The sequence below is a fragment of the Chiloscyllium punctatum genome, chromosome 22, assembly GCF_047496795.1.
Source record: "Chiloscyllium punctatum isolate Juve2018m chromosome 22, sChiPun1.3, whole genome shotgun sequence".
NCBI lineage: Eukaryota > Metazoa > Chordata > Chondrichthyes > Orectolobiformes > Hemiscylliidae > Chiloscyllium > Chiloscyllium punctatum.
The window spans coordinates 78,065,505-78,093,366 of NC_092760.1; the positions used below are offsets into that span (position 1 = coordinate 78,065,505).

General features: G+C 40.0%; 1 protein-coding gene across 2 annotated transcripts in view; it reads right to left on the reverse strand.

Moving 5' to 3' along the window:
* cstpp1 (centriolar satellite-associated tubulin polyglutamylase complex regulator 1) overlaps positions 1-27,862 on the reverse strand; it is a 327,290-nt gene that overhangs the window by 82,515 nt on the left and 216,913 nt on the right. For both annotated transcript variants that reach the window (XM_072592675.1, XM_072592676.1), the window contains one exon: positions 4,377-4,462. In XM_072592675.1, the coding sequence (XP_072448776.1) occupies positions 4,377-4,462 (86 nt within the window). The remainder of the gene's footprint in view (positions 1-4,376; positions 4,463-27,862) is intronic.

Below are 27,862 nucleotides of genomic sequence, written 5' to 3' on the forward strand. Positions count from 1 at the left end.
TTATTTCCAGGGTCCTGCTTTATCTGCCAGGCATTTAGCTATTTCGATTCTCTGACTTGTGTACAGTATTTTACCTTTTCTCATAACATGACAGGTTTAGCTCCATTATCTTTTCGTGATATGTTTTGGGATACAACGTTTAAAAATTAGGAGAAAATGAGGACTGCAGATGCTGGAGATCAGAGTCGAAAAGTGTGGTACTGGAAAAGTACAGCAGGTGAGGCAGCATCTGAGGAGCAAAATAATTGACATTTTGGGCATAAGCCTTTCATCAGGAATGTGGGCTTTAAATTGAGGTTTAAGGATTGCAGAACTGTGATATGTGATACTGTTGAAGTACGGTGTGCATTTCAGGGATCTGCTATATAGGGAGGATGTGGTAGCAAAGGCAAGGGGGGAAGAGGAGGGTTACCAGGATGGAGAGTTTTAATTGAGGAGAGATTGGATACACTAGGATTTTCCTTACAGTAGAGGAGACAGAGAGGAGTCAAGATTTGAGAAATTTATGAGAGACATGGCACAGATGGGAAGATACTTTTCCCTTGGTTGACAGTTCAGTCACTAGGTCCATTGATTGGGGTGGCAGGGTGGCTCAGCGGTTAGCACTACTGCCTCACAGCGCCAGGGACCTGGGTTCGATTCCAGCCTTGGGTGACTGTCTGTATGGAATTTGCACATTCTCCCTGTGTCTGTGTAGGTTTCCTCCCTCAGTCCAAAGATATGCAGATTAGGTGAATTGGCCATGCTAAATTGCCCACAGTGTTCAGGGATGTGTAGGAATGGCGCATTAATAAGGGGTAAAGATAGTTTAGGGGGAATGGGTCTGGGTGGGTTATCCTTCGGAGGATTTATGTGGACTTGTTAGGCTGAAGGGCCTGTTTCCACACTGTAGGGATCCTATTACAAAACATTGTTTACAAAAGCTGTTATTAGTAGAAATAAAATGCAAAACATGTAAATAAACCATAACCAAGCCAATCCTAATATGCTTGTGAAATGACAGGATAATGCAGTGGACAAAATCAAACATCATATTACTTTGCATCATTTTGATATTTTCTTTAATTTTTGCTTCTAGCAATTAATTTCATACACAAAAGGCCCAAGCTTCTCAAAATTAAATTACAACATACTGAAATATAAAACCAAAGGAATATTTATTTCTATCAAACACAGTAATAAACAAAGAGAATATTGAGAAACACAGCAGGTCTGGCAGCATCGGTAAAGAGAAACAATGCTAACATTTTAAATCTTGTATAACCCACCTTCAAGACTGAACCAAATTGAACAGAACATTAATTTCTACTTTCTTCTGGTTTTCTTGTATTCTTATGTGACCTATGTGTCCTCACAAATTTATGCAGTGCCTCTTATTGCAAAGGAAGACACGAACAGAAAATTAATGATAATGTTGAAATTCACTCAATACTGCTATAAGACAAAACAAAGCTCAGCAATCTGATATTTCAAATAACCACACAACCTTGTGGATTCAGAGGGCATAAAACTCCACATTTATTAATTAACAAACCCAGCTGCATCACCAGAGACCAGTACTTTATGACAGGAAGAAAGAGGAAAATGAAGAGGACAAGCTAATATTGGTTAGTCATAATGAAATCCAAGGGCCAACAGTAGTTTTCACGAGACTCTGCTGAAGCTTCTGATGCAAGGCCCAAGCCTTCAATTGTCCCTAGGTTCACTTAAAATTTTAGCTGGTTTTCCTAACGTTATTCTCCTAAGGTAGTCACTCAAAAAAAAGGATGACTTGCTTCCATTCAATGGGTTCTGAGATTGCTAATAAGTTCAATACTGTGGACTCTCACACACAGAACAGGTGATGCTTGAAAGGGACAATGAATGGATTGTTTGGACATTGGTGCACTCCCTCTGATGCCTTGTCTTCACCTCTGTCCCTGACAAAGTGCTTTGAAATATTTGGTGCTTTGAACCTTCTTTACCTTGGATGATTACAAGCCACAATTGCCCATGAGGAGGATATGCCTTAAAGTGTTTCCATCGAGGAAAAGGTACAGAAGCCTGAACACACACACCTGCCAGTTTCGCAACAGTTTCTACCCTGCTGTTGTTAGAATACTGAATGGACTCACAAACTCTTAACATTCGCCTGTACCTGTGTTTTTGTTTTGCCGCTGTTTACCTATTATTTACTTATCTATGCTACCTAACTCTGTGATCTGCCTGTATTGCTCGCAAGACAAAACTTTTCACTGTGCCTCGGTACATGTGACAATAAATTCAATTCAAATTTAAATTCAAATTGCAGCGCAGGGTTGATGGGCCAAGTAGCCTACTCTTACTTCTTGTACATGTCTCACCCAGCATCACTGATTTGGTGTGATCAGTTCCTCTATGCTGGGCAAGTTGGCTTTGGATTCTTTAATGGTGATTGTGCTTTCACGATAAATTTGGTTCTTCTATAACACAATGGTTGCGTTGTTGTGCAACCCCATGTTATTAAAAAATCGTGCTTTAAAAACAGCACTTAAAGTGTTGACAAATTAATTGCCTTACAACCAAAACATGTTTTAAAAGTTCGTGCTTTAGAAACAGTGTTCCCAGTTCATCACTTGCATTCCAGCAAATTCATGTTGACAAAACACGCATTGTAGCAGAACAACCTGTGTCTGGGACAAATCTAAAATGTTTTTTTTAAATCTCGTGAAATTAGCCCTGGTTAAGATTATGTGCTGAGTTCACAAGCTAATGAGTGAATTATCCTCATGAATCTTGCAATGTTAAAAGTATTTTAATGAGAAATTATAACAAGCTGATCACAATAATTATATAAGCTGATAGTGCTAATTCAACACAACCTTTAATTTCAAAAACAAAATGATTAAACCAATGCAATAATGCACTTTAGTTTCTCTCTCTATCCAGTCAGATAATCGCACTGTAGAATTATAGAATCCCGACAGTGCAGAAGCAGGCCATTCAGCCCATCGAGTCCACAATGATACTCTGAAGAGTATCCCACCCACCTATCCCAGTAATCCTGCATTAATCATAGCTAACCCACCTAACCTACGCATCCCTGGACACTACGGGCAATTTAGCAAGGCAAATCCACCTAACCTGCACATCTTTGGACTGTGGGAGGAAACCGGAGCACCTGGAGGAAACCCACACAGACACGGGGAGAATGTGCAAACTCCACACGGTCACCTGAGGGTGGAATTGAACCTGGGTCCCTGGACTGTGAGGCATCAGTGTTAACCACTGAGCCAGAATGCTGTCCCCATTACATCAACAGCAGTTATCATTTGTAAGCTATAAAGCATTTCTCAAAGAAAGTGTAATATTTTGTACCTCCTATTTTGTATCCCCTAAATTCCAGTTGGTGTTGTCATGGATATTTTCATTTCTGTAATATACACTGACTTTTTCTATAATCACAGCTGATGTTATTACTGGACAAATAATGTCCCAGAATGAAATCTGGCTAGTTAGATCATGTAACTTCTATTATTTAACATGGTGGTCATTCACTGAAATAAGTTTATTACACAAAAGTAAAAGATAATGAATAAAACACATTTTGAAAGATCTTAAAACACACAGGAAAACAATGTCTCATCTATTCCCCATCACTATCACTTTACAACTATTCAAATCCAGAAAAATTACTACTCTATATCAAAAGGTTTTTGACTTAACTGGTTCTCACCAATTCTGTCCCATGAACCATGAAGTCCTTTAACATGAATACTTACAAAACTGAAAGCTCAAACTTTGTCAGTATTTTCCTAATCCATTGATTTCTAAGCAAACACTCTTGATCTGGAAATCTCATGTGCTAAACTTGTATATCTGAACTGTTCCTATATTCCTTTGTTAGGAAATAAGCTATATTTGCTTTTGACCCCAATCAGGTCTTCTCCAAAGCTATCTGAAAACCTTTCAATCTCTGGCTTTTTCTAAGTAATCTTGATCATTCTAAAGCAAAATCAAGACAATGTCTTCAACGTTTACCCTTTCTGAAGAAAACTCCACAATATCAACAATCTCCCATCAACCCTCTAGCAGTTTTGTAGTCACCTGCACTCTGACATTCTGAATTAGGTTACTGTTCTGGAAAGGACTCTCTGACCTTATTCTTCTTTCGACCCTTCACAAAATTAATCCACACCCATTTGCTACTAGTTTAAAATCCAAACTCTAAAAATGATAATATATTTCTATAAAATATTTAATTTTTTAAACAAAAATTATACACCATTAATAACATTTGCACATGCATAGGAAAAGCAGTAGGACATTCAGGCCATGAGCCTACTCCATCATTTAATGAGATCATGGCTATTCATTCATCCTTGATGACTTAAATGGGCAATCAGATCAAAACTCACCATAATAGCACAACTGAATCTGGAATGCATATATAAAGTCCACAAATGACATCGGGCAGTCCATCGCATCATCCATAAGAACAATCCTGCAACAAGTGAAAATAATTAGACAAATTGAGATATTCCTAAATTCACAAGATAAACAACATAATTAGATTAGCACTTGTGGTTGAAAAATATAATTTTGAAACCATTAACTATATAAATTAACCTCCTTGCCAAAATATATTAAACCAGTGTGACTTTTATTAATTGGCTAATTAATTTTAATGCTAAATCAGTAATCAGAACAAGTAATATTATTAAAATCCTATTATTTGAGATACAAAATCTGACAAGTATAATCAACAATATCATGTTAGGCAACATTGAAAATAAAATAGCTTATATTTGTAAATAATTAATGTACATTCATGAAACTGCTAAATAATTAAAAGTGTGTATTGGAATGTAATAAATAATTTATTTCAGCAGCAAAGTGAATACCTTAGAAATTATGTTGTTAAAATTACTCATCAAACAGGTTTAACAGCTAATACTATACATAGGAAGGTGCAGCATTTTTATAATGGTCCAGATCGCCCGATGAGTAATAAAACTGAACGAACCCAACCGACCTAAACTACTGACTTCCCTTTCTGCACGTTTTACAGTCTTCCTGCCTCAGCTACAGGGTGCAGGCATCATCAGGGAAAGACATGAGAGAGGTGGTGGAATAGTTGTAATGTCAATGGACTACCAATGCAGATCCTGGGGATCGAGGTTCAAATTCCCACCAAGGCAGATGGTGAAATCTGAATCAATAAGGGAAGAATTTGGAATTGAAAGCTACCCTAACAGTGACTATGTCACCACTGTTGATTATCATAAAAACCCATCTGCTTTACAACCTCTCTTCAGGTAGGAAATCTGCCATTCTTGCCTGGCCAACATGTGATTCCAGACCCACAGCAATGTGGTTGACTCTTAATTGCCCTCAGGGCAATTAGAGATGGGCAATAAATACTGGTCTATCCAGTGATATCCACATTCCATATATAATTTCAAAGCAAGCGTGGCAAGTTGTAACGGTACTAAGACCATGAGCTCCTTTGATGTCAGCATTGGAAGGAATAGGGTTGACCCAGGAAATCGAGCAGCTTTGTAGTGTTATGGGACTGAGTGAAACAGGGAAGGGGTGGTTACCCATTGTTAATTTAATGGATCAATTGATGATTAAATGTTGGAGGTAATGTTGCTGACTAATCAGAGGCTGGCAGTTCCCAATGTATTGTGAGGATTACTGAGAGAGGTGGACACTGTTCATACTGCTCTCAGGCGGTGACGATAGGTGCTTGATGGATTGTCCTGTTCCAGGTTGTACTGAGGTCTTTGAGGCCTTGGGGAGGGGAAAGCAATCTTGGATGGCGACACCTTCGGAGGTGAATTTTTAAAACAAGGAGATGGTTAAAGAGGCTGTCATTCTTGTCGATCACCAATGTAAGCAGAATTGGACTTCAGATTTTTAGCTTTTGATTTAGATTGTTTAATATGTTCAGTTAAAGTGGTGCTTTATAAACGTAGGTATTTTGTAAATCTAACAAAGACAATAAAACAATTTCCGCTGCCACACTAACAATTTCAGGACACTGACAAACAAGACAAATGTTAAAATAGAAGCAACGCAGTTATACTGTAATTAAGGAATAAATAATTAGGAATACAGGAACAGGAGTAGGCCATTCATCCATCAAACCTGCCCTGCCATTCCATGAGATCATGGAAGGCCCAAGTCTCTTTCAACATCAGTTAAAGGCTGATTTTACTGTGTTAATTTTTACTAATTACAGTAACATTTATTGAAAAAATCTATTATTAAAGCAAACTGTGATAAAGCCATGAGCAGATCACATCCCACCCTGGGGTCGTATCAGTGTGTGTAGCCCTTGTGGCCCAAACTGCATAGACACTAATGAATCAGGGCTGAATCATGTTGGACATCAATTAAACACTCTATGAAAAAGAGTGAGCAAATTAGACTTAAGTGATAACTTTAAATTATAGGATCAGTCAAGAATTGGACATAAAATAAGCACCATCTTTTTGAGTTCTTCAACTATTCTGTAGTAGTCAAAATGTACTCCTGCCTCAGACTGGGATTTAGATCGATCCAAGTGAGGGCAGTTTTTGGGGACAATTCTCAGAGAGTTCTGTCATTGTGAAAACTGGAGGAGTTCTTACTAACTATACCTCTTATGCTCACATCTTAAGGATGAGATAAGGAGAAACGTCTTTACTCAGAGAATTGTTAGGATTTGCATTGCCTGAGAGAGTGGTCCTGGGGATTTATCCACCTTTATGTGTTTCAAGGCATCCAGCACTTCCTCCTCTGTAATCTGGACATTTTTCAAGATGTCACCATCTATTTCCCTACAGTCTATATCTTCCAAGTCCTTCTCCACAGTAAATACTGATGCCAAATACTCATTTAGTATCTCTCCCATCTCCTGCGGCTCCACAGAGAGGCTGCCTTGCTGATCTTTGAGGGCCCCTTTTCTCGGGATTCTCTCGCGCTCTCCTGTCTATACCATCCTCACTAATGCATATAACATCTTTCCCACTCACTGTCACCCATCCCACTGTGATACCACTAATGCTGCATGCCCTCTGCGCTGTCTACTCCTTCACTCAGGAAGGCCTTCACTTTAAGGCCGCTATTATCCCACTGAGTACCCTACCTCAGGTACAATTGGCAATGGGGGGGTGGGGGAGGGTGATGCAGGGGCTGTTAGATGTGGGGAGCTGGCAGGTTGCCTGTTGAAGTCACATCCTCCCCTTCCCTTTTTAAACCTACCAGAAGAGGGGTGGGGGGAGGCACAGCGGAAAATTCAAGTTCTGGAGCTTTGTCGTAATCAACAACTTTTAAAATGTCAAGGATGAGTAATTGCTTTTGTGAGTTTGTATGACCTTGAATGTATTGTAAATAAATGTGGGAGAGTTTAAAAATGAAGTTTTTTTAGAAGGGCTCAAAATAACACCAATGACAAAGCACATTTTTCTGTATTGAAAGTTAAATGCATTACGTTTTACAAACAACAGAACTGGTTGCCGCTTGGTCACTTTGATTGGCAGGGTTTTACATTATTGAGCATAGAGCCTGATCCTAATCCAAACATCCAATTTGCTCAGTGAAGAGCAATGGGGGTTGCAAATTTTCAAGCCTACTGAGAGCCTACACAATGAAGTCTCTTGACTTCTTCGTTACGATGCAAAGAGGCTAAATCTCATCAATGTGACTGATGCCCCTGAGAAGCAACAGACAACTGCAAGGAATTGTCCAATTATATTTTCCTCTCTCTGACAGTCCAGAGCTCATCCTTCAGCTGTACTCCAGCAATGAAAAGGCTGACTTCACCGAAAAAGGGACTGAAATGTTGACATGAGATGATTCCTTATCACCACTCAGTCCCAATGGCCATAGGCAGTAAAAGACCTGATCAGATTGCAGGATTCTTTCTGACAAATTGTGTTTAAGTGTCTCGATGATCAAAATGTAAATCAATTCTGGTTCCAGTATAATAGCAACCAGTGCAAAGCCACATTTTCAAAGCAGGTTACAGGGCAGCCTTTTAAAAATTTATCTTTTTAAAGTCTTCATATGACTTTCCTATCATATCTCTTAAATATTTCATAAAGAGGAAAGCAAATGCAGAGAATGCTAGAGAAACTCAGCAGGTTTGGCAGCGACTGTGCAGCGAGAGAAATGAAGCTAATGTTTCAAGTCTAGTATGATTCACCTTCAGAACTGAAGCGAGAGGAATAGAATCCCTACTGTGTGGACACAGACCATTTGGTCCATCGAGTCCAAATGGACCCGCTGAAGAATTACCCTCCCTACCCTATCCCTGTAACCCTACATTTCCCATGGCTAAATTACCTGCCCTATACATCTCTGAACACTATGGGCAATCTAGCACAGCCAATCCACCTAACCTGCACATCTTTGGACTGTGTGAAGAAACCGCAGCACCCGGAGGAAACTCTGCAGACACGAGGAGATTGTGCAAACTCCACATAGACAGTTGTCCAAGGGTGGAATTGAACCCAGGTCTGTGAGACAGCAGTGCTAACCACTGAGCCACAATTAGAAGCAAAGAGATTCTTCTGCAGCTGTACAGGGCCCTGGTGAGACCACACCTGGAGCACTGTGTGCAGTTCTGGTCTCCAAATTTGAGGAAAGACATTCTGGCTATTGAGGGAGTGCAGCGTAGGTTCACGAGGTCAATTCCTGGAATGGCGGGATTACCTTACACTGAAAGACTGGAGCGACTGGGCTTGTATACCCTTGAGTTTAGAAGACTGAGAGGGGACCTGATTATTAAGGGATTGGACACTCTGGAGGCAGGAAACATGTTTCCGCTGATGGGTGAGTGCCGAACCAGAGGACACAGCTTAAAAATATAGGGTAGACCATTTAGGACAGAGATGAGGAGAAACTTCTTCACCCAGAGAGTGGTGGCTGTGTGGAATGCTCTGCCCCAGAGGGCAGTGGAGGCCCAGTCTCTGGATTCATTTAAGAAAGAGTTGGATAGAGCTCTTAAGGATAGTGGAATCAAGGGTTATGGAGATAAGGCAGGAAGAGGATACTAATTAAGGATGATCAGCCATGATCATATTGAATGGTGGTGCAGGCTTGAAGGGCAGAATGGCCTACTCCTGCACCTATTGTCTATTGTCTAATTCTGCCCAAACAGGATTTACCCAGGAAGTCAAGCAGCCTTGTAGTGTTGTGGGACAGATTTAAGCAAGGGGAGGGGGCAGTGTCCAATTGATTATTTAATGGAGTTTAATCAGTACCTGTCTCTAAGCACATGAAGACCCAACTCAGATAGCTGCTGACTGATCAGAGGATGGCAGTTCATAATGGTACTGCTCTCATGTAAAGAGGAGGTGTGCTGTGGTGGATGGATGAAGTTCTGAAGCACAAACATCTGAAGAAGTGTCATAACATACTTAAAACGTTAAGCCTGTTTTCTCTCCATTGATACAACCAGACTTGCTGAGTTTCTCCAGCATTTTCCATGTCTATTTAGTATTTTGCTTCTGTTAAATGCTTAATTGTCATTTATTGTTGGTTCGTCACGATTCAAGTTAGCAATATGTAAATGACAGCTATCATGGGCAACACCTTCATTGGACAGAATGCAGGAGAGGTTTATGACAATGAGTTCAGGAATGAGGAATTTCAGATATGAAACTTGATTGAAGAAGCTAGAGAAAGAAGATTTGGAGTCCATATACATAGATCCCTCAAAGTTGCTACCCAAGATGATAGGGTTGTTAAGGAGGTGTATGGTGTTTTGGCTTTCATTAACGGGGGACTAAGTTTAAGAGCCGTGAGGTTTTGCTGCAGCTCTATAAAACCTTGGTTAAACCACACTTGGAACATTTGTGTCCACTTCTGGTCGCCTCAGTATAGGAAGGATGTAGATGCTTTTGACAGGGTGCAGAGGAGATTTACCAGGATGCTGCCTGGATTGGAGGGCTTGTCTTATGAAGAAAGGTTGAGTGAGCTAGGGCTTTTCACTCTGGAGAGAAGAAGGAAGGGAGGTGACTTGATAGAGGTGTACAAAGTAATGAGAGACATAGGTGGAGTAAATAGCCAGAGACTTTTCCCAAGGGCAGAAATGGCTGTTGTGAGGGGTCATAATTTTAAACTGACTGGAGGAAGATGACAGAGTTGGGTTCTTTACACAGAGAATGGTGGGTGCATGGAATGCACTGCCAGCGGTGGTGGTAGAATCAAAGACATTAGGGACATTTAAGTGACTGCTAGACAAGCACATGGACAGCAGTAAATTGAGGGATGTGTAGGTTAGGTAGATCTTAGATTAATATAAATGCTTGGCATGACATCGTGGGTCAAAGGGCCTGTACTGTACTATGTTACATGCAAAAAAAAATCTGTTTGAAGTATTCAAACTCATGAGAGGTTTGGATGGCGTAAGTAGGGAGAAAATGTTTCCACTCATGAAAGGATCAAGAACCAGGGGCACAGATTTGAAGTACTGTCATTAAAAGACAAAAAACATTTCACTCAGCGAGTCTAGAACACACTGCCAGAGAGTATAGCAGATGCAAGTTCAATTGAGGGACTATAGGGGAATTAGGTAGTTATTTGAAAAGAAACAATGTGTAGATTTATGGAGAGAAGGCAGGAGTGTGGCATGAAGAGAGATGCTCATTTTGAGAGTCACAATAGTTGGGCTGAATGGCCTCCTTCTGCACTTTAACAATGATGTGAACCTGTGAATTGTTCCAGTGTTTGATGTCAACAAATATTGAATGTAGATGGTCTTCCTGTTTTCCATACATCAGGGATGTGATGATGCAGTTTCTAATGAACAGTAGCAGCTGCTGTTGATCTTAGAGACCAGCAGTCTCCTTTCACTCTCTTTTTCATCCTCGATGTACAACAGGCTAAACCGATGGAGTTAGCAGATACATTGAAGGCTAAAATAAAAACATATGGTCATGTAAGGAGAAGTGATTATACAATGTTTGGACATAGAAAAAGGTTTCCTGATATTTAGATACTCCAAACAGAATTAGCTGAAATACAGTTAGAAATGAAAAAACTTGACTTAGAGCGAATGACTGCTAACTGCAAAATGTGAGCTCAAAGAAAAAGAGAGAAATATAAAAGAAGACTTGAATTAGAAGAAAAAGAAAGGAGAGGAGAAAGGGAAAAGCTAATTCGAAAAGATAGATGTGCGGACAAAGTGGTCAAAACACATTTGGACCTTAATGTTACAGGCACAACTTTGTGACTATGTATGCAAGTTCATGAGGGGAAAAAGCTTTAGGTTATAAAACTGTTTAAAAAGCAATACTTGAACTTCTCCCTGAAGTTTATCAATTAAAGTTTAGAAGCACAAGAATGAGGTATTTGTAGAATTTGCAATGAAAAAGAATTGATGCTTGGGTGTGTGGTTTTCAAATATTAAAATTAAAGAATATTTTTGATGTAGATTTAGATTTTATTGTCACATATTCTCAAGTACAGAAGTACAGGAGTGAAATGTGTACAATGTCACCTCACACAGTACCATTTCATGTACAGAGGTACCTGGGTACAAAACAACTCAGGTACTAAGTAGTAAAAGAGAGAAACAAAGTGAAGAAGTTAAGCATTAAAGACCGTCATAGTATAAGTAGAAAAATAAAGAAATAGGGTAATAGCTAATATTAAAGTCCTTCTTAATATAAACTAGAAAAATAAAGAAGTATAGTTAAAAGTTCAACAGTCTTTCTTGAGTGTTAGCCATAATGGAGCCCCAATCTTATCCGCTTAGCTTGCTCTCAGGAAGACCTCCACTGCCTGTTCTTAACGTCACCACTGCAGACCCTGGGGAACCTCCCTCACGGCTCACTCTTCCAGTGTTGGGCTCGGCTCTGAACAAAAAAGGCCACACTCCAGACCCAATGAAGCCACGATGTCATCACCGCTGCTCCTGTCGTTGAAACTGCCACCTCCACTCTCCTCTTGCTGTCTCTGGAATATTCTCAGGCAGGACTCACTCACTGCCTCCGATCGCCGAGAACCCAGAACATTCTCAGGCAAGGCCCGCGCACAGCCTCTGATCACCGGGAACCCGGAACATTCTCAGGCAGGACCCGCTCACCTTCAATTGCCGGGAACCCGGAACATTCTCAGGCAGGACCTGCTCACAGCCTCCGATCGCCGGGAACCCAGAACATGCTAAGGCAGGACCCGCTCGCCTTCAATTGCCGGGAACCCGGAACATTCTCAGGCAGGACCCGCTCACCTTCAATTGCTGGGAACCTGGAACATTCTTGGGCAGGACCCAATCGCAGCCTAAGATCGCCGAGAACCCGGAACATTCTCAGGCAGGACCTGCTCGCAGCCTCCGATCGCTGGGAAACCGGAACATTCTCAGGCAAGGCCCGCTTGCAGCCTCTGATCACCGAGACCCTGGAACATTCTCAGACAGGATCCGCTCGCAGCCTCTGATCACTGAGAACCTGGAACATTCTCAGACAGGACCCGCTCGCAGCCTCCGATCACTGGGAACCCAGAAAATTCTTGGGCACAACCTGCTTGCAACCTCCGATAGCAAACTTGCGAACATAAAGGAGGTTGATGATAGAGATAGAAATAAGCTTTTTCCCGGGATGAAGGATTCAATAACAACAGGTCATGCTTTCAAGGTGAGAGGTGAAAAGCTTAAGGGGGATACACGTGGCAAGTACTTTATATAGAGTTTGGTGGGTGTCTGGAATGCATTGCCAGTCGAGGTAGTAAGAGGCAGACACACTAGATTCATTTAAGATGCGTCTAGACAGATGCATGAGTAGGTGGGGAGCAGAAGGATACAGATGCTTAGGGATTGGGCGATAGGTTTAGACATTGGATTTGGATTGCCTCAGGCTTTGAGGGCTGAAGGGCCTGTTCCTAAGCTGTAAATTTTCTTTGTTCTTTGTTGTGAACATGGAAGAATTTAGAAGTAATATGCCAGTAAACCTAAAAGCATCTTTAGATGAGTGGTATCAAAAATCAGAGAAGCAACAACGGTGAAGAGACTATTATTTATGCGGACCATAATTCTTTGATTTTTCTTTGAGAGAAATTTTGGGACAAGAACTTACAGATGTTTCAAGGGAATTTAATCCTCCAGCCTTACAATTTAAAAATCTTTCATGTACCTGGAAAAGGTAATGCTGTAACTGATGTTTTTATCAAAAGTATAAATGAAGGAAGCTGAATGCTGAGATCCAAATGGACCTATGTAAAATACAGCTGCCATGAAACTCATTGTAGACTTACTGTCAATATGTTACTACTGGTAACGCATCAAAGAGATAGAATTATAAAGATTTCTTTGTCATGAGAAATGAAAATGTCTCTTAAGGATACATTTTCATTCTTCTTTGGGGGAGGTGTGGTGAAAGATGTCTAATATAATATTTAGAGTTTGTATTTTAAAACAGTGGCATATGCCATTGGTTGCTTTTCTGAAGGGGTGAAAAACAATTGGGCCAAACAGCTTTAGAATGGTAACCAAATCACAATGTGCCAGAGAACGAGGATTCTTTGATGTGTTTACAGAAAGCTGCTTTTACTGTGTTGGTTTACAACAGGTAGAGGACATTAGCTTGTTTTAGTTTCGGATAGTCAAGGATTGGTTTTAGTTAAGACAATCCTGAGATTTAAATCTTGTCAAGTGCTCAGAGGAGTCATTAGATACCTTAAGTTTTAGAAAATATAAAGGTAGATAAATATCTGGCAGCTGATATCCCAGATATCCCAACTGTATCCCAGGACACTGTAGGAATTTAGAGAGGAAATTGCAGGACCCCTAGCAGAATATTTGTATCATCTATAACCATGGGTGAAGTGCCGAAGGAATGGAGGGTGGCTAATATTGTTTTACTATTATTTAAGAAAAGCTGTAAGGACATGCCTGGAAACTATAAACTTGTGAGTCTGATGTTGGTGGGTAGGTTGCTGGAGGCAATTCTGAAAGATAGGATTTACATGCATTTGGAGAGGCAAGGAGACATTAGGGATAATCAGCATAGCTTTTTTCTGAGGAAAATCATATCTCACAAACTTGATTGAATTTTTAAATAAAGTAACCAAAAAGATTGATGAGGGTAGGGCAGCAGATGTTGTTTACTTGGACTTTAGTAAAGCCTTTGAAAAGTTTCCGCATGGCCGATTAATTAGTAAAATTAGATCACATAGGATTCAGGGTGAGCTTGCCAATTGGATACAAAATAGGATTTACAATAGGAGACAGAGGATGGAGACTGAGGGTTTTTTTTGGACTGGAAGCTTGTGACTAGTGGTGTTCCACAGGGATTGGTGCTGAGTCCCCTTTTGTTTGTCATTTATATAAACGATTTGGATGAGAATGTAGGAGGCATGGTTAGTAAGTTTGCAGATGACACCAAAATTGGTGGCACAATAGACAGCGAAGATGGTTATCTAAGATTACAAAAAGATCTTGACAAATTGGGCCAATGAACTGAGGAGTGGCAGATGGAGTTTAGTTTGGATAAATGTGAGATATTGCATTTTGGTAACACAAGCAAGGATAGGGCTTATACAATTATTGGTAGGGTCTGGGGTAGTGCTGTAGAACAGAGAGACCTAGGGGCTCAGGTACATAATTCTTTAAAACAAAATCTTTTAAGCTAGATTTTATTCTATGGTCTAGCCTGTCCAGTAAGATATTAGTTGGGATCATAACGTAATTGATGCCACAAATTAAGGTAAATAGTAAATGAGGGAGTTGGTTACATCACCTGTGGGTTGCTTAGCAGTTGATCCAAAGCAGCAGCTTCTTACCTCCCAAGGTCTGTGCCTCTTTCAGCATATCAGGATTTTCTTAAGAAGGATATCAAAGCCATAAATCACTGCGCCCCCCTCCACCACCCCACCACTGCTGCTTGCATGCCTACTCTATCAGCCTCCCCCAGTCCTCATTCAATTGTGACATGCAGCGGACGCTCTCTCCCTGGCACTGACAACAATCTTCACCAGCACTATGTGCTCACTCTGCCCTTACAGTTCTTCCCGCTAATCAGCTGGGACACATGTGGCTGGTTGCCAGGTAGGAGGTGATCATGTGATATACTGTGTCATTAAGGGCAGGGCCTCTTTGTCCCAGTCTAGTCAGGTTCTTTGGCCAACTTTAGCCTCATTCTAATACTCACTAGCTCCCCCTGAGGATTGGGGCCATGGATTCAGACTGATCACAACAGTACTGTGACAGACAATTTAATAAAAAGAAGAAAATTGTTCTGGGTTTGCTATGCTCCGTGCAATATATTAAATAGCTATGCAGAAGACAAAGCTACACATGTACCTTTAATCAGTGTTATTTGTACTTTCTGTAGCTGCACACGATATAATTAAAAGTATTATTGGTTCGGGTTGCTTTACCTGAAGCCATTCCAAAACAGTTTTACATTTTGTTTGCAAGGCCACTTCAAATGTAAAGAACCACATCAAACGATCTGCTGCCTTTTGTTCAATTCAGTAACTAGCAAAGGCAGAAACCTTTCCAGTAACACAGGAAAATCCACAATTTACAATGTTCTGTGAAATCAAAATACAACTCAATTCAACTATTTACACCAGTAACAGTATCTACGCGCTGTGTAGCTAAGTTATTGCAGTGAAGTAAATACAGGTTCAGCAGCTGTGTTTAGAACAAAACAGTTTGATTTCAACTTTAATTTTAAGGTCTACTAATGCCACCCAAAGAGCTGTTTTGCTCTGTATTTTGTTATTTATGCCCCCTATAAAAATACAGGGCTGGATTTTGCTGGTGTAGAAGCTCTGCAGCATGTCCTGTTGGTTTGAATTGCTTGTGCATATTTAGGTTTCAAACCATCCTCTTGTTGATGCTCATAATAATGGGCCTGATCTTATTGGACAGGGCCACTTGAGACATGCCCTTTTAGACTTATTCATGCACCCTGAGGTTTCAAATACTTTTGCCAGCAAAGTTGTTTGAGAAACGAAGTTTTTCTCAAGCAGTCCCTCAGGATTGAGGATGCCCGGATTAGTCCTGTGTGCTATCTGCAGACTCTGCCACATTCAGGGCAGGCAGTGCTTCAAATCAGGTGGATGAATCATTTAGAGGTTTGCATGCTCTCTCTCTCTCCAACACCTTAAGTTTTCTCTGAATGTTCCCAATGACAGCTCCTGATATATTCAGTACCATCCCATTTCCATTTTAGCTGGTCACAAGTCTATGACTTCGCAGTATGTGTAAACTCTTCAGGAATGTCCTCAGAGCACCTCTGAAGCTTTTCCACTGTCCCCTTGAGTCTTTTCCAGGGTCAAGTACAAAGCAGAGCAATTGCATTGGGTTTCTGGTGAGAGCCATAACTAGTCCTGCCTAGTGGAGTTAGCTTTAAGCGATTAGCCCGTTGAATTTGTGAATTTTGACTTGGAAGAGAGTTGCAAGATGTTTTGCACTTCATCAAACAATGGGACAATTGATGTATCCTTTTAGCAAATACGATTTGAAAGGTTTGCAAAATATACTGGAAATGACTATCAAGGAGTGTGAAATGGGCTTAGTCCATTCACTGTCAAATCTGACATACAGAGATATAAAGTGAGGGGAAGAAAGATTGGATTCAAAAATAGAAGGAAAAGACAGAAAATGAACAGTATGTAAAAAATTAAAGTGTTAAGCTCTATATATTTTGAATCTCTTTAAACAAGGAAAGAGATCCTACATTTTCTGGGTCACTGGTAAGTGGGGTTTGTAGGAAGGGGTTTGCATGCTGAGTGTGTAGCAGGGAGTGGTGTTGACAGCAAGGCTGAAAAATGGCTTCCTGGGGACACCAGGTCTCAGTGAGGAACCCTCACCCACACAAGACTGTGAGCAAAAATAACAGTGCTTGCTGGGTGACAGCCCCAGATGGCAAGTTCCACGCGAGCCACTGGTTCAATAACAGGAATGACGAAGCACATCTTGGCCTTTTCATAGCCTCAACTGGTGTCCAGACGGGAATACTGCTTATAAGGCTTCCAGTCCCAGTCCTGATCCCAGGAGGGAAGTGGAAGGGTAGCTGATCTGTACATACTCCCTCCCATCTAATTACACAGCTGCCCAACCTCTGAACCTACCTTCAATGGAGAAATTAAATTTAGCCCACAGTACCTAAATCAGACTGTACATTGATTTGATTTAATTTATTACTGTCAAGTGTACTGAGATGCAGTGAAAAGTATTGTCTTATATGCTTTAGAGGCAGATTGTTAGAACAGTTAAATATTTAACTATTTACAAGTTAGAATACTTCATATCAAAACGTGCAAAGAAAGTAAGGAGGAGAGAAAACAATGGAAATCATCCGGGAGGTAGCAAGAAAAAGTGCAAAGAACAAAGAAAATTTACAGACCAGGAACAGGCCCTTTGGCCCTCCAAGCCTGAGCCAATCCAAATCTACTGTCTGAACTTTTCGGTCAATCCCTAACCATCTGTATCCCTCTGCTCCCCACCTACTCATGCATCTCTCCAGACACATCTTAAATGAATCTACCGTGCCTGCCTCTACCACCTCTGCTGGCAACGTGTTCCAAACGCCCACCACCCTCTGTGTGAAGTACTTGCCATGTGTATCCCCCTTAAACATTCCATCTCTCATCTTGAAAGCATGATCTCTTGTTATTGAATCCTTCGCCCTGGGAAAAAGCTGGTATCTATCCACCCTGTCTATACCCTTCATGATTTTGTAAACCTCAATCAGGTTCCCCCTCAATCTCCTTTTTTCTAGTGAAAATAAACCTAACCTATTCAACCTCTTTTCATAGTTAGCACCTTCCATACCAGGCAACATCCTCGTAAACCTTCTCTGCACCCTGTCCAAAGCATCCATATCCTTTTGGTAATGTGACGATCAGAACTGCACACAATATTCTAAATGTGGCCGAACCAATGTCTTGTACAATTTTAACATGACTTGCCAGCTCTTATACTCAATAACCCATCCAATGAAGGCAAGCATGCTATATGCCTTCTTGACCACTCTATCCACCTGTGCAGCAACCTTCAGGGTACAATTGACCTGCACTCCCAGATCCCTCTGCCCATCAACTTTTCCCAAGGCTCTTCCATTCATTGTATAATTCGCTCTAGAATTAGACTTGCTTAAGTGCATCACCTCGCATTTGTCTGGATTGAGAGCCATCTGCCACTTTTCCGCCCAACTCTCCAGTCTATCTATATCCTCCTGGATTCTTTGACAGTCCCTTATGCTTTCTGCTACTCCACCAATCTTTGTGTCATCTGCAAACTTGCTGATCATACCAACAGTGCCCTCTTCTAGTTCATTTATGTATATTACAAACTAAAGTAACTAAAAAAAAGAAGATTCCAAACTCAACATTTATAGAAGTTAATTTAGAGTGCCAGAGATTAATAGTGATTAAGATGTATTATGCCATTACTATCACTTGAAAGGACATGCCTTAATGTTATCTGGTGGATGGCTACCAGGTAGCTACTGCAACTTCTTGTATTTGATTAATGAATTGGTTAACTCTCAGTGAGATATCAGTGTCACAATGTTCTTGGATAAACTGGGTTCTGTTTAATTGCACCTGTATGGACATGGAAAGTTGCTGTCTGATTTACTCTTTATTAATTGTGAAACCTCGTAGCCTCCCCATTATTCTTACTGTGAAATCTAGGTATATTTTCATTTGTTAAAGAAACATGATGTGCCACTAGTTTGCCTTTCAGTGAGATCAAGAAGAATCTGGTGTATTTGTTGGCAATGCTTGTGGAAAATAACCTGACATAAGTATTCCTCTGTATGTTGCTAGCTCTCTGATACTCAGCATCATTGTTTATGGATTCTGAAATGTTCTGTGAGAATGTAAATTGTGGTTAGTACTGTACATACCACAGTAAGAAAAGAACCTTTATTAGTTGCGTGTGGGGAACTCCAAAAAGGTGCAGTGATCTTTCTCTAGCTGCAAAGCAGCTAACAGAAAATCATAAGAAAACATCTATTTCAAAAGGATTGAACTACATCAAACCCTAAAAATAGGTCATTGGATGAGAATCAGTTTTTAAGCTCTTGCACCTGGGAAAGATTCAGTACATGATGAGAAGATGAAAACCTGTTGCTATAAATGTCACAAGAGCTTGTCAAATCTCAGTTCAGCTTCCAATGGGCACAAGTATAAACTGTCCTCAACCTGTCACTAAATTGAAAATCTTACTCAGCGCGATAATACGTGCAGTGGCAGAAGGTGTTTTCACAAAGTTTTCATCTTCTCATCATGTGCTGAACTCATCCCAGGTGTCCTCTCAAGATTGACAACAATTGCAGAAGTGTACAGGAGCTTTATTTACACCTGGCTATGCTTTACCTGACCTGAAATGATCTGATATTGGCAATGAATGATAAATCAAACACTTCATTCCTTCGCACTGAAACAGTTCACTTTGCGGAAAAAAAAGCTTAAAATGTGTTGCTGGAAAAGTGCAGCAGGTCAGGCAGCATCCAAGGAGCAAGAAAATCGACGTTTCGGGCATGAGCCCTTCTGAAAATAAAGCTTCTTTGGAAATGATAAATTTATGATGAACCTTGTAGTGATGAGTTGAAGTAGTTCCTAAACTGTCATTATAAAGGACCTAACTTAATTGTATATTCATTATCTTATAATTAATGAATTCTGCTTTAAATAACTGCACCTGATTATTATAATTCAGTCTTATTTCAGTGTCAAAACCAAACTGGATCCCTAACAATCTCATCATCACTATTTTCTTCTCCTGTTAAAAGAAAAACTATAATAATGAATTTTGTGCCTGTTAGAATGTTGATTGCTTGTCCTGGAAAATGGAGCAACTCCTCATTTTGAAAGACACAAAGTTTAAACAAAGTTCTTTTGGGTGACATACAAGGACAATCAGGCAGTAATCATGCTTCAATTATTGAGTGTAGATCAGAGGCTGATGTATTGATTTGCCTTTGGCAGTAGACAGCTTGGCTTGTGAATGTTCTTCAAATGAACCTTGTGTGCGTATAATATTTGCAGGCACAGAAAAATTCCCAGATAATAGGTTTTAAAAGATAGAGAAGAGTGGGCCTGGTTTTAAAAGGTAATCTCACCATAAGTTAATAAAGTGTGAGATGACCCACTAACCCATTTTTCATTAATCCTTAGCACCATATTGTAGGTGGGACACAGGGAACGTCATGACGAGAACAAACTTACATTGGGTTTGGGAGGGATAACATGCAGCAGTAAAATTGTCAAATCTGGAGAGAAGCAGAACTCATGGTGTATTTGTGGTGCACTGGAAATGACTGTTTGCTCACAAAGGCCATGTTAATGTGTTATTCTTACAGCATGTCTTCTCAACAATTTCTGACCCATTGTATTTTTCAGGTGTTTGATGAAATGCCACTTTAAGTATGCATTTTCTCTTTAAGAGTAACACATTTTTAATTGGCTTAGAACAATGGAACACAAGTTTGATCCAAATCTAGGCTTTCAAATGGCTTAACACAAGTGTAAAGAATTTGCAGGGAAAAGGACTGTTTGGAGCATGATTCCACTGTTAGTGGCCCTTGGGCACTGTAGTCTGCAGACACACAATGAAATCAAACGATGAGAGACACTGGTTTTAAATTTCAACTTTTCTAGATATTCCTCTGTAGTATGACATCGATACTTTTACCACAAATTTGAGATGTATATTTGATATTCTGTCAGATCTTGCCTCTGATCATGCCTATAAGTACATCAGGGAGTACTGAGTTATTGCCCAACTTATGTTTATAAACAATAATCACTTGATCTTGGGCTGGTGATAATAAAAACCCTCACTGTGTTTGAAAGATAAATGGATTCTATGCTCTGGCAGACAATCATATGTGTTTCTTCAGCCTTCTGTCAGCATGCCTGATAAACATTCAAATGACACAAGATCCTTTGTGTAACATGAAATATGTAAGCAATTACATGTAACATTCATGAATACATTTTTCTCTCCAAAAGTAAATTGTTGTAAAATTTTCTGTCAAAATAGGGGTTATCTTAATTTTATTAGTTACAAGAGTGATGCAAGTTGTGTGGTATGTACATACAGGTGCATAATCCTTTATCCGAAATGCTCAGTTTTCAGAATTCAGAATTTTTTGAATTTCAGAATAAGTGAGGTGAAATTTTAAAAAGTCTTACTGGAGGAACACGCCCACGAAGTAAAACAGGCTTTGAGGCAGAATTGAGGCCTGCCAGTGCTGGGCCACGCTCCCCCCACACTGCGTCTGAGTGACATGCATCAAATGGGTGTTGACTTGGGTTAACTGTTTGCATGTCAAGCAACTTTGTTAATGAGAAAAATACTTCACAAAAAAACCTTTGGATTTTGGAGCTTTTCGAATTTCGGGATTGACCTGTATAAATATTATTTTTATTAGAGTTTATATTTTAAACTAGTGGCATGTGGGTGTTGGCTAAATTTATGAAGGGTTTAGAAATTAACTAGGTCAGTTTTTCTGGAACTGTAATTTTAAACCAGTATGAGTCAGAGAAGAGATGATTACATGGCCCCCGGGTGTATTATTGGAAGCTTGTTTATATTGTGGAGGTTTATGACAGGACAGAGAAAACATTGGAAGATATATTGCATTTGGAATAATCAAAAATTGATTTTAGCTTAGAAAAGTCCAGATATTGTAAAGTTGGGTAGTTCAAAGGAGATATGACTGAAACCAGATGCAAGTACAGTTATTCCTAGAAAAGGAGATTGTTCACAGCAGTTAAAACTAAAGGTTACCTTAGTAAAAAAAGAGTATAGTTGTGAAAATTCCAGATCAGGAGAGTTTAATTAGAAATTCGCATTGGTTTCTCAAAACTGAGAGAGTCTAAGACCTTAAATGAATGAGGAATGAGAAATTTCTGTAGCTTTTGAGCAACTGTAAATTGATTTTGTTGTGACGTGTTTGTTGAAATCTTTCAAACTGTGTTATATTTAGATAAAATGTAAGAAATAGGAACAGGAATAGCTATTTTGCCCTTCGAGCCTGCTGGCCATTCAACAGTATCACAGCTGATCCAACTTTCAATACATTTACTTTACTGCCCTTTCTCCCATAACCCTTGATTCCCCTACCAATCAAGCATCTGTTTGTCTTAGCCTTAAATATACACAAGGATTCTGCCTCCATAGCTCTCTGTGGCAAAGAGTTCCAAAGACTCTCAAATTTCCAAGAAAAGAAATTCCTCCTCATCTCAGTCTTAAATTAACACTCCTTTATTCTGAGACTATGCTCTCTGTTCCTAGATTGGGTCTAGCTTTAGTTGCCTTCTTTTATCTTTCCTTTTTTTATGTAATAAACTTCTGTTTTATTGTTTAAACCAAGTCTGCAACCTTGTGTATTTATGTCTCAGTAAGAGAGCACCACATTACATTAAAATTAAAATATGATCTATCAAGCCAGATTTCATGATGGGATCTGACTTGTCCAATCCTTCGGGATCATAGCAAAGAGGATGAGTAGTAGTACAGAGGCCCAGATTGATTCTCTCAGGTATGTGTTTCAATTTTACATTCAGTCAATCAAATCTGGAATTGAAAAGGTGATCATGAAACTATCATCAGTGTAAAAACAAATCTGGTTTATTAATGTCCTGTAAGGAAGTAAACCTGCTATCCTTACGCTCTTGGCCCACATGTGACTCCAGACACCCAGCAATGAGGTTGATTTTTAACTGCTATTTGAAATAGCCGAGGAAACCACTGTATTCAGAACAGGACAATAAATACTGGTCTCATCAGCAATACCTAATCTCATTAAAGAATAAAGACCATAAGACATAGGAGTGGAAGCAAGGCCATTCAGCCCATCAAGTCCATTCCACCATTTAATCATGGCTGATGGGCGTTTCAATTCCACATACTCGCACTCTCCCCATAGCCCTTAATTCCTTGAGATATCAAGAATTTATTAATCTCTGCCTTGAAGACACCCATTATCTCGGCCTCCACTGCACTCCGTGGCAATAAAGAAAAAGAAGCCACTGAATTGACCAGTAGAAACTTCAGAAAACAAGATATTTCTTGTCCTTTGGCAGACAGACATTTTTCACCTATTGGGAAAGAGGAAACTAAAAGCGTCTGGTTCATCCATTGGCTATGCCAATAAGCAGACAACTTTTATCCCCCTGACCCACAAGTCATTTTATTGCTCTTCAGTTAGGTCTTCTGCTGTGCTGAAATCTTTCTGCAATGGGTTAACAACATTTCACAATTTCTCAAACTGTTACGGTGCTCTTAGCTTACACAATTTTATTATGTAATTTAGCTGGTTCCCCAGCTGTAGCATTGATTCTCTGTGGGATGTAGGCATCTTTGACAATAGACAATAGGTGTAGGAGTAGGCCATTCGGCCCTTCGAGCCAGCACCACCATTCATTATGATCATGGCTGATCATCCACAATCAGTATCCTGTTCCTGTCTTTTCCCCATAATCCTTGATTCCACTATCTTTAAGAGCTCTATCCATCTCTTTCTTGAAAGTATCCAGACACTTGGCCTCCACTGCCTTCTGAGGCAGAGCATTCCATATATCCATCACTCTCTGGGTGAAGAAATTTCTCCTCAACTCTGTTCTAAATGGCCTACTCCTTATTTTTAAATTGTGTCTTCTGGTTCGGGACTCCCATCAGCGGAAACATGCTTCCTGCCTCCAGAGTGTCCAATCCTTTAATAACCTTATACGTCTCAATCAGATACCCTCTCATCCTTGTATACAAGCCCAGTCGTTCCAATCTTTCAACATATGATAGTCTCGCCATTCCAGGAATTGACCTCGTGGACCCACGCTGCACTCCCTCAATAGCCAGAATGTCTTTCCTCAAATCTGGAGACCAAAACTGCACACAATACTCCAGGTGTGGTCTCACCAGGGCCCTGTACAGCTGCAGAAGAACCTCTTTGCTTCTATACTCAATCCCTCTTGTTATGAAGGGCAGCATGTCATTAGCTTTCTTCACTGCCTGCTGTACCTGCATGCTTGCTTTCATTGACTGATCTATGAGAACACCTTGATCTCATTGTACTTCCTCTTTACCCAACCTGACTACATTTAGACAGTAATCTGCCTTCCTGTTCTTGCCACCAAAGTGGATAACCACACATTTATCCACATTAAACTGCATCTGCCATGCATCCGCCCACTCACCTAGCCTGTCCAGGTCACCCTGTATTCTCACAACATCATCCTCACATTTCACCCTGCCACCCAGCTTTGTGTCAACAGCAAATTTGCTAATAGTACTTTTAATACCTTCATCTATATCATTACTGTTTATTGTAAACAGCTGAGGTTCCAGCACCAAACATTGTCGTACCCCACTGCCATTCTGAAAAGGACCCATTTATCACTACTCTTTGCTTCCTGTCAGCCAGCCAATTTTCAGTCCAACTCAGTATTTTCCCCCAATACCATATTCCCTAATTTTGCTCACTAATCTCCTATGTGGGACTTTATTAAAGGCTTTCTGAAAGTTCAGGTACACTACGTCCACTGGCTTACCCTTGTTCATCTTCACAATTATGTCCTCAAAAAATTCCAGAAGATTAGTCAAGCATGATTTCCCCTTTGTAAGTCCATGCTGGCTCTGACTTATCCTGTTACTGCTATCCAAATAAGTTGTAATTTCATCTTTTGTAATTGACTCCATCATCTTTCCCACCAATGATGTCAGGCTAATTGGTCTATAATTCTTGTTTTCTCTCTCCCTCCTTTCTTGAAAATGATTTGGAGATGCCGGTGTTGGACTGGGGTGTACAAAGTTAAAAATCACACAACACCAGGTTATAGACCAACAGGTTTAATGGGAAGCACTAGCTTTCGGAGTGCCGCTCCGAAACAACCTCCTGATAAAGGAGTGGCGCTCTGAAAGCTAGTGCGTCCAATTAAACCTGTTGGACTATAACCTGGTGTTGTGTGATTTTTAACTTTCTTGAAAGGTGGGACATTAGCCACGCTCCAATCTGCAGGAACCTATCCTGAATCTATAGAATATTGGAAAACGATTACCAATGTGTCCACGATTTCTAGAGCCACCTCCTTAAGTACCCTGGGATGCAGACCATCAGGTCCCGGGGACGTATCAGCCTTCAGACCTAACAGTCTATCTAACATCATTTCCTGCCTTATATAAATTCCCTTCAGTTCATCTATTACCTTAGGTCCTTCAGCCACTATTACACTTGGGAGATTGCTTGTGTCTTCCCCAGTGAAGACAGATCCAAAGTAGCTATTTAACTCTTCTGCCAAGGCCGATATTTGTTGCTCATCCCTAATTGCCACAAATGCTGAGCCATTTCAGAGGCAGTTAACAGTTAACCACATTGTTGTGGATCTGAAGTCACATGTAGGCCAGTCAGACCAGGCTAAGAATTTTCATTCTTAATAGGCATTAGTGAATTGAGTTTTTATACAAACAAACATAGTTTCATGGCTCCGTCTCTGAGACTAAGATTTCAACTCCAGATTAATTTATAAATTTCATTTAAATTCTACCACGGTGGGATTTGAACACAGATTCTCAGGGCATTAGCCTGATTCTCTGGACGACTTGTCTAGTAATTGTGTTGCAGCTTTCTCCAGCTTTCCTCTACTCAAACAATATTCTGTTCTATTGTTCCTCCTTCCAAAATGAACAACTTCACATTTCCCACTTCATAATCCATTTGCCAACTTTTTGCCCACTTGCTTCACCCAATTTGTTGGGTATGAGTGAGGCAGGTTAAAGGCTCAGTTTAGTAGTTTCACACAGGGATTAGACTATGTATTTAATAATCCAACTTCTCCTGAGTTGCTTAACTGCAGTTCAACCTTCCAAATTCTCTAATTTTAATAGATTTTTTTGGAAGGTTCCCATCTTGGCAGAATTGCCCATCAGCATCTTCATTTTTTGGGGCAAATTCTTTGGAGTCTGTTATGTAGGGAATTTCACAGGGTCCCAATTCACAACACCAGTCTGTATTGCAGAAAAGATTCTCTGGGGTTCCAAAAATTCCTTCTTAAGTAAACAGGCCATTCGTCAAAATGTCTCAGTTTCTTACAGCAACCCACAGTACTGATGGTGTGGTGAAGAATGATAGTTCTGGGAACTCTGCTGTGTTTTCACATCATTGGTTGATCTGAACCATCTTGTCAAGGGAAATTAAAAATGGGCAATAAATTTTTGCCTAGCTGGCAATGCCCACATCCTGTGAACAAATAATTCTTAAAAAGTGATTCAATTCCTGTAAAGGGAATTGCATAAATGAAATTGGATTTAGTTCACTCTTATTATTCCCTGTTGCTGGCAAAAAGAGCATGGTTCAAGCTTGGTTTGACGAGTACCCCTTTCCCAATAAGAGGGAAGGAATGCATAACATAATTATGGCTTCTGCTGTATAAATGCGAAAGATAAGTTGCAGTTTCATGACAAATTCCACAAGGCCTAACATTGTCTTGGAATCTAAAACATTTTAGTATGGAAGTGAAAGAAATGCAGACTTCAGCCGAATTTAAAAGCTGAGGGCCAATAACGTGCTAATTCAGAAAATTCATGTAAAAGAAAAGCAGGAGTTGTGATGAACCAATATTTGTTGGATTGCATGAACCATGATACCATCCTAACCTTCAATGGCTCGGCTCTAGTGGCATCATCATTCATGTGCATTACATTGAAGTCCTATCTTACATCAGGATAAAGATAAAAGGGTATGTCTGTCTTAACCCCAACAATTTCTCCTGCTACTTTGACTTTAAAATTAAAAGGTTTTAAATGGACAAACCTCTAGCACTCTTGCTGGAGCAAGATTTGGATTTGATGCTAAATTCGGATCTCAGTTATTTACTACACTTGTTCTGCCAGAGCAATCAATGCCGTAGCCAAGCATTCCTAGTAACAGGACATAAGTTGTTGCTTCATATACTTCCAATATTTCTAAGTTCTGATGCAAGGTTACAGAACTGAAATGAGAATTTTGTTTCTCTCTTCAAGGATGCTGCCTGACCTGTGAGTATTTCCAGAATTTTCTTCATTTATTTTATCAGTTGGAGCAGAGACTGTGGAAAAAAGCCTGAGCTACTAAGAAGAACAAATCGTTGTAGCTGCTCCCAGGAGTTTTAAAGTCATTTTTAAAAATGCTTTCTCCAAACCATCACTACAGGATGTAACTTGTCTCAAAGCATTTCCGTGATCTGACCAAGATCAGACTAGGTTAGCAGTATGACATTCCCAGAGCTGGCTATTTCAGTCCTTAATTAAAACATGATACACATACAGGCACTCACAGATATTTTGAACAGACGTGTTAGGTTAGTGAGGCATCAGTAACACTTGGCAGTGACTTAGTCATGTCAGTGAATAAACAGGGTGTGTGACCTGGCAACAGATTGTGTATCAGTAATCCACAAAAAACAGCTGCTGTGGCGACTTCAGTGTAAAGTCATTTGCGATTGCGAGAATATTTGTAAAAAGAAAACATTGAGAAAAAAAAATACCATCAAGCTTGTTTCTTTCAGAACTCTGAAAGGGTTTTTTTGATTATAGACTTCCTTCCCACAGCATTATGACCCCTTAATTTGCAGGAATATTGGCCAAAAAGTGGTTTGCACGGTCTGTCAGTATGAACTGAGGGCAGACAACAATCATTCCTGTTAAATGAGTAGATCCGAGATACACCTGACATTGGGTATCAGTCCTGATTTATATGGGATGAGCAAGGATGCAAACATTTGCAAGAAATGTGGGACCTACCTTTTAACTATACTTGTTTGCAGACTAAATATATTTTAAGTTTTACATAAGAACATAAGAAATAGGAGCAGGAGTCGGCCATCTACCACTTGAGCCTGCTCCACCATTTGATCTTTTCACAGCCTCAGTTCCACTTACTAACCCACTCATCATAACCCTTAATTATTTTAC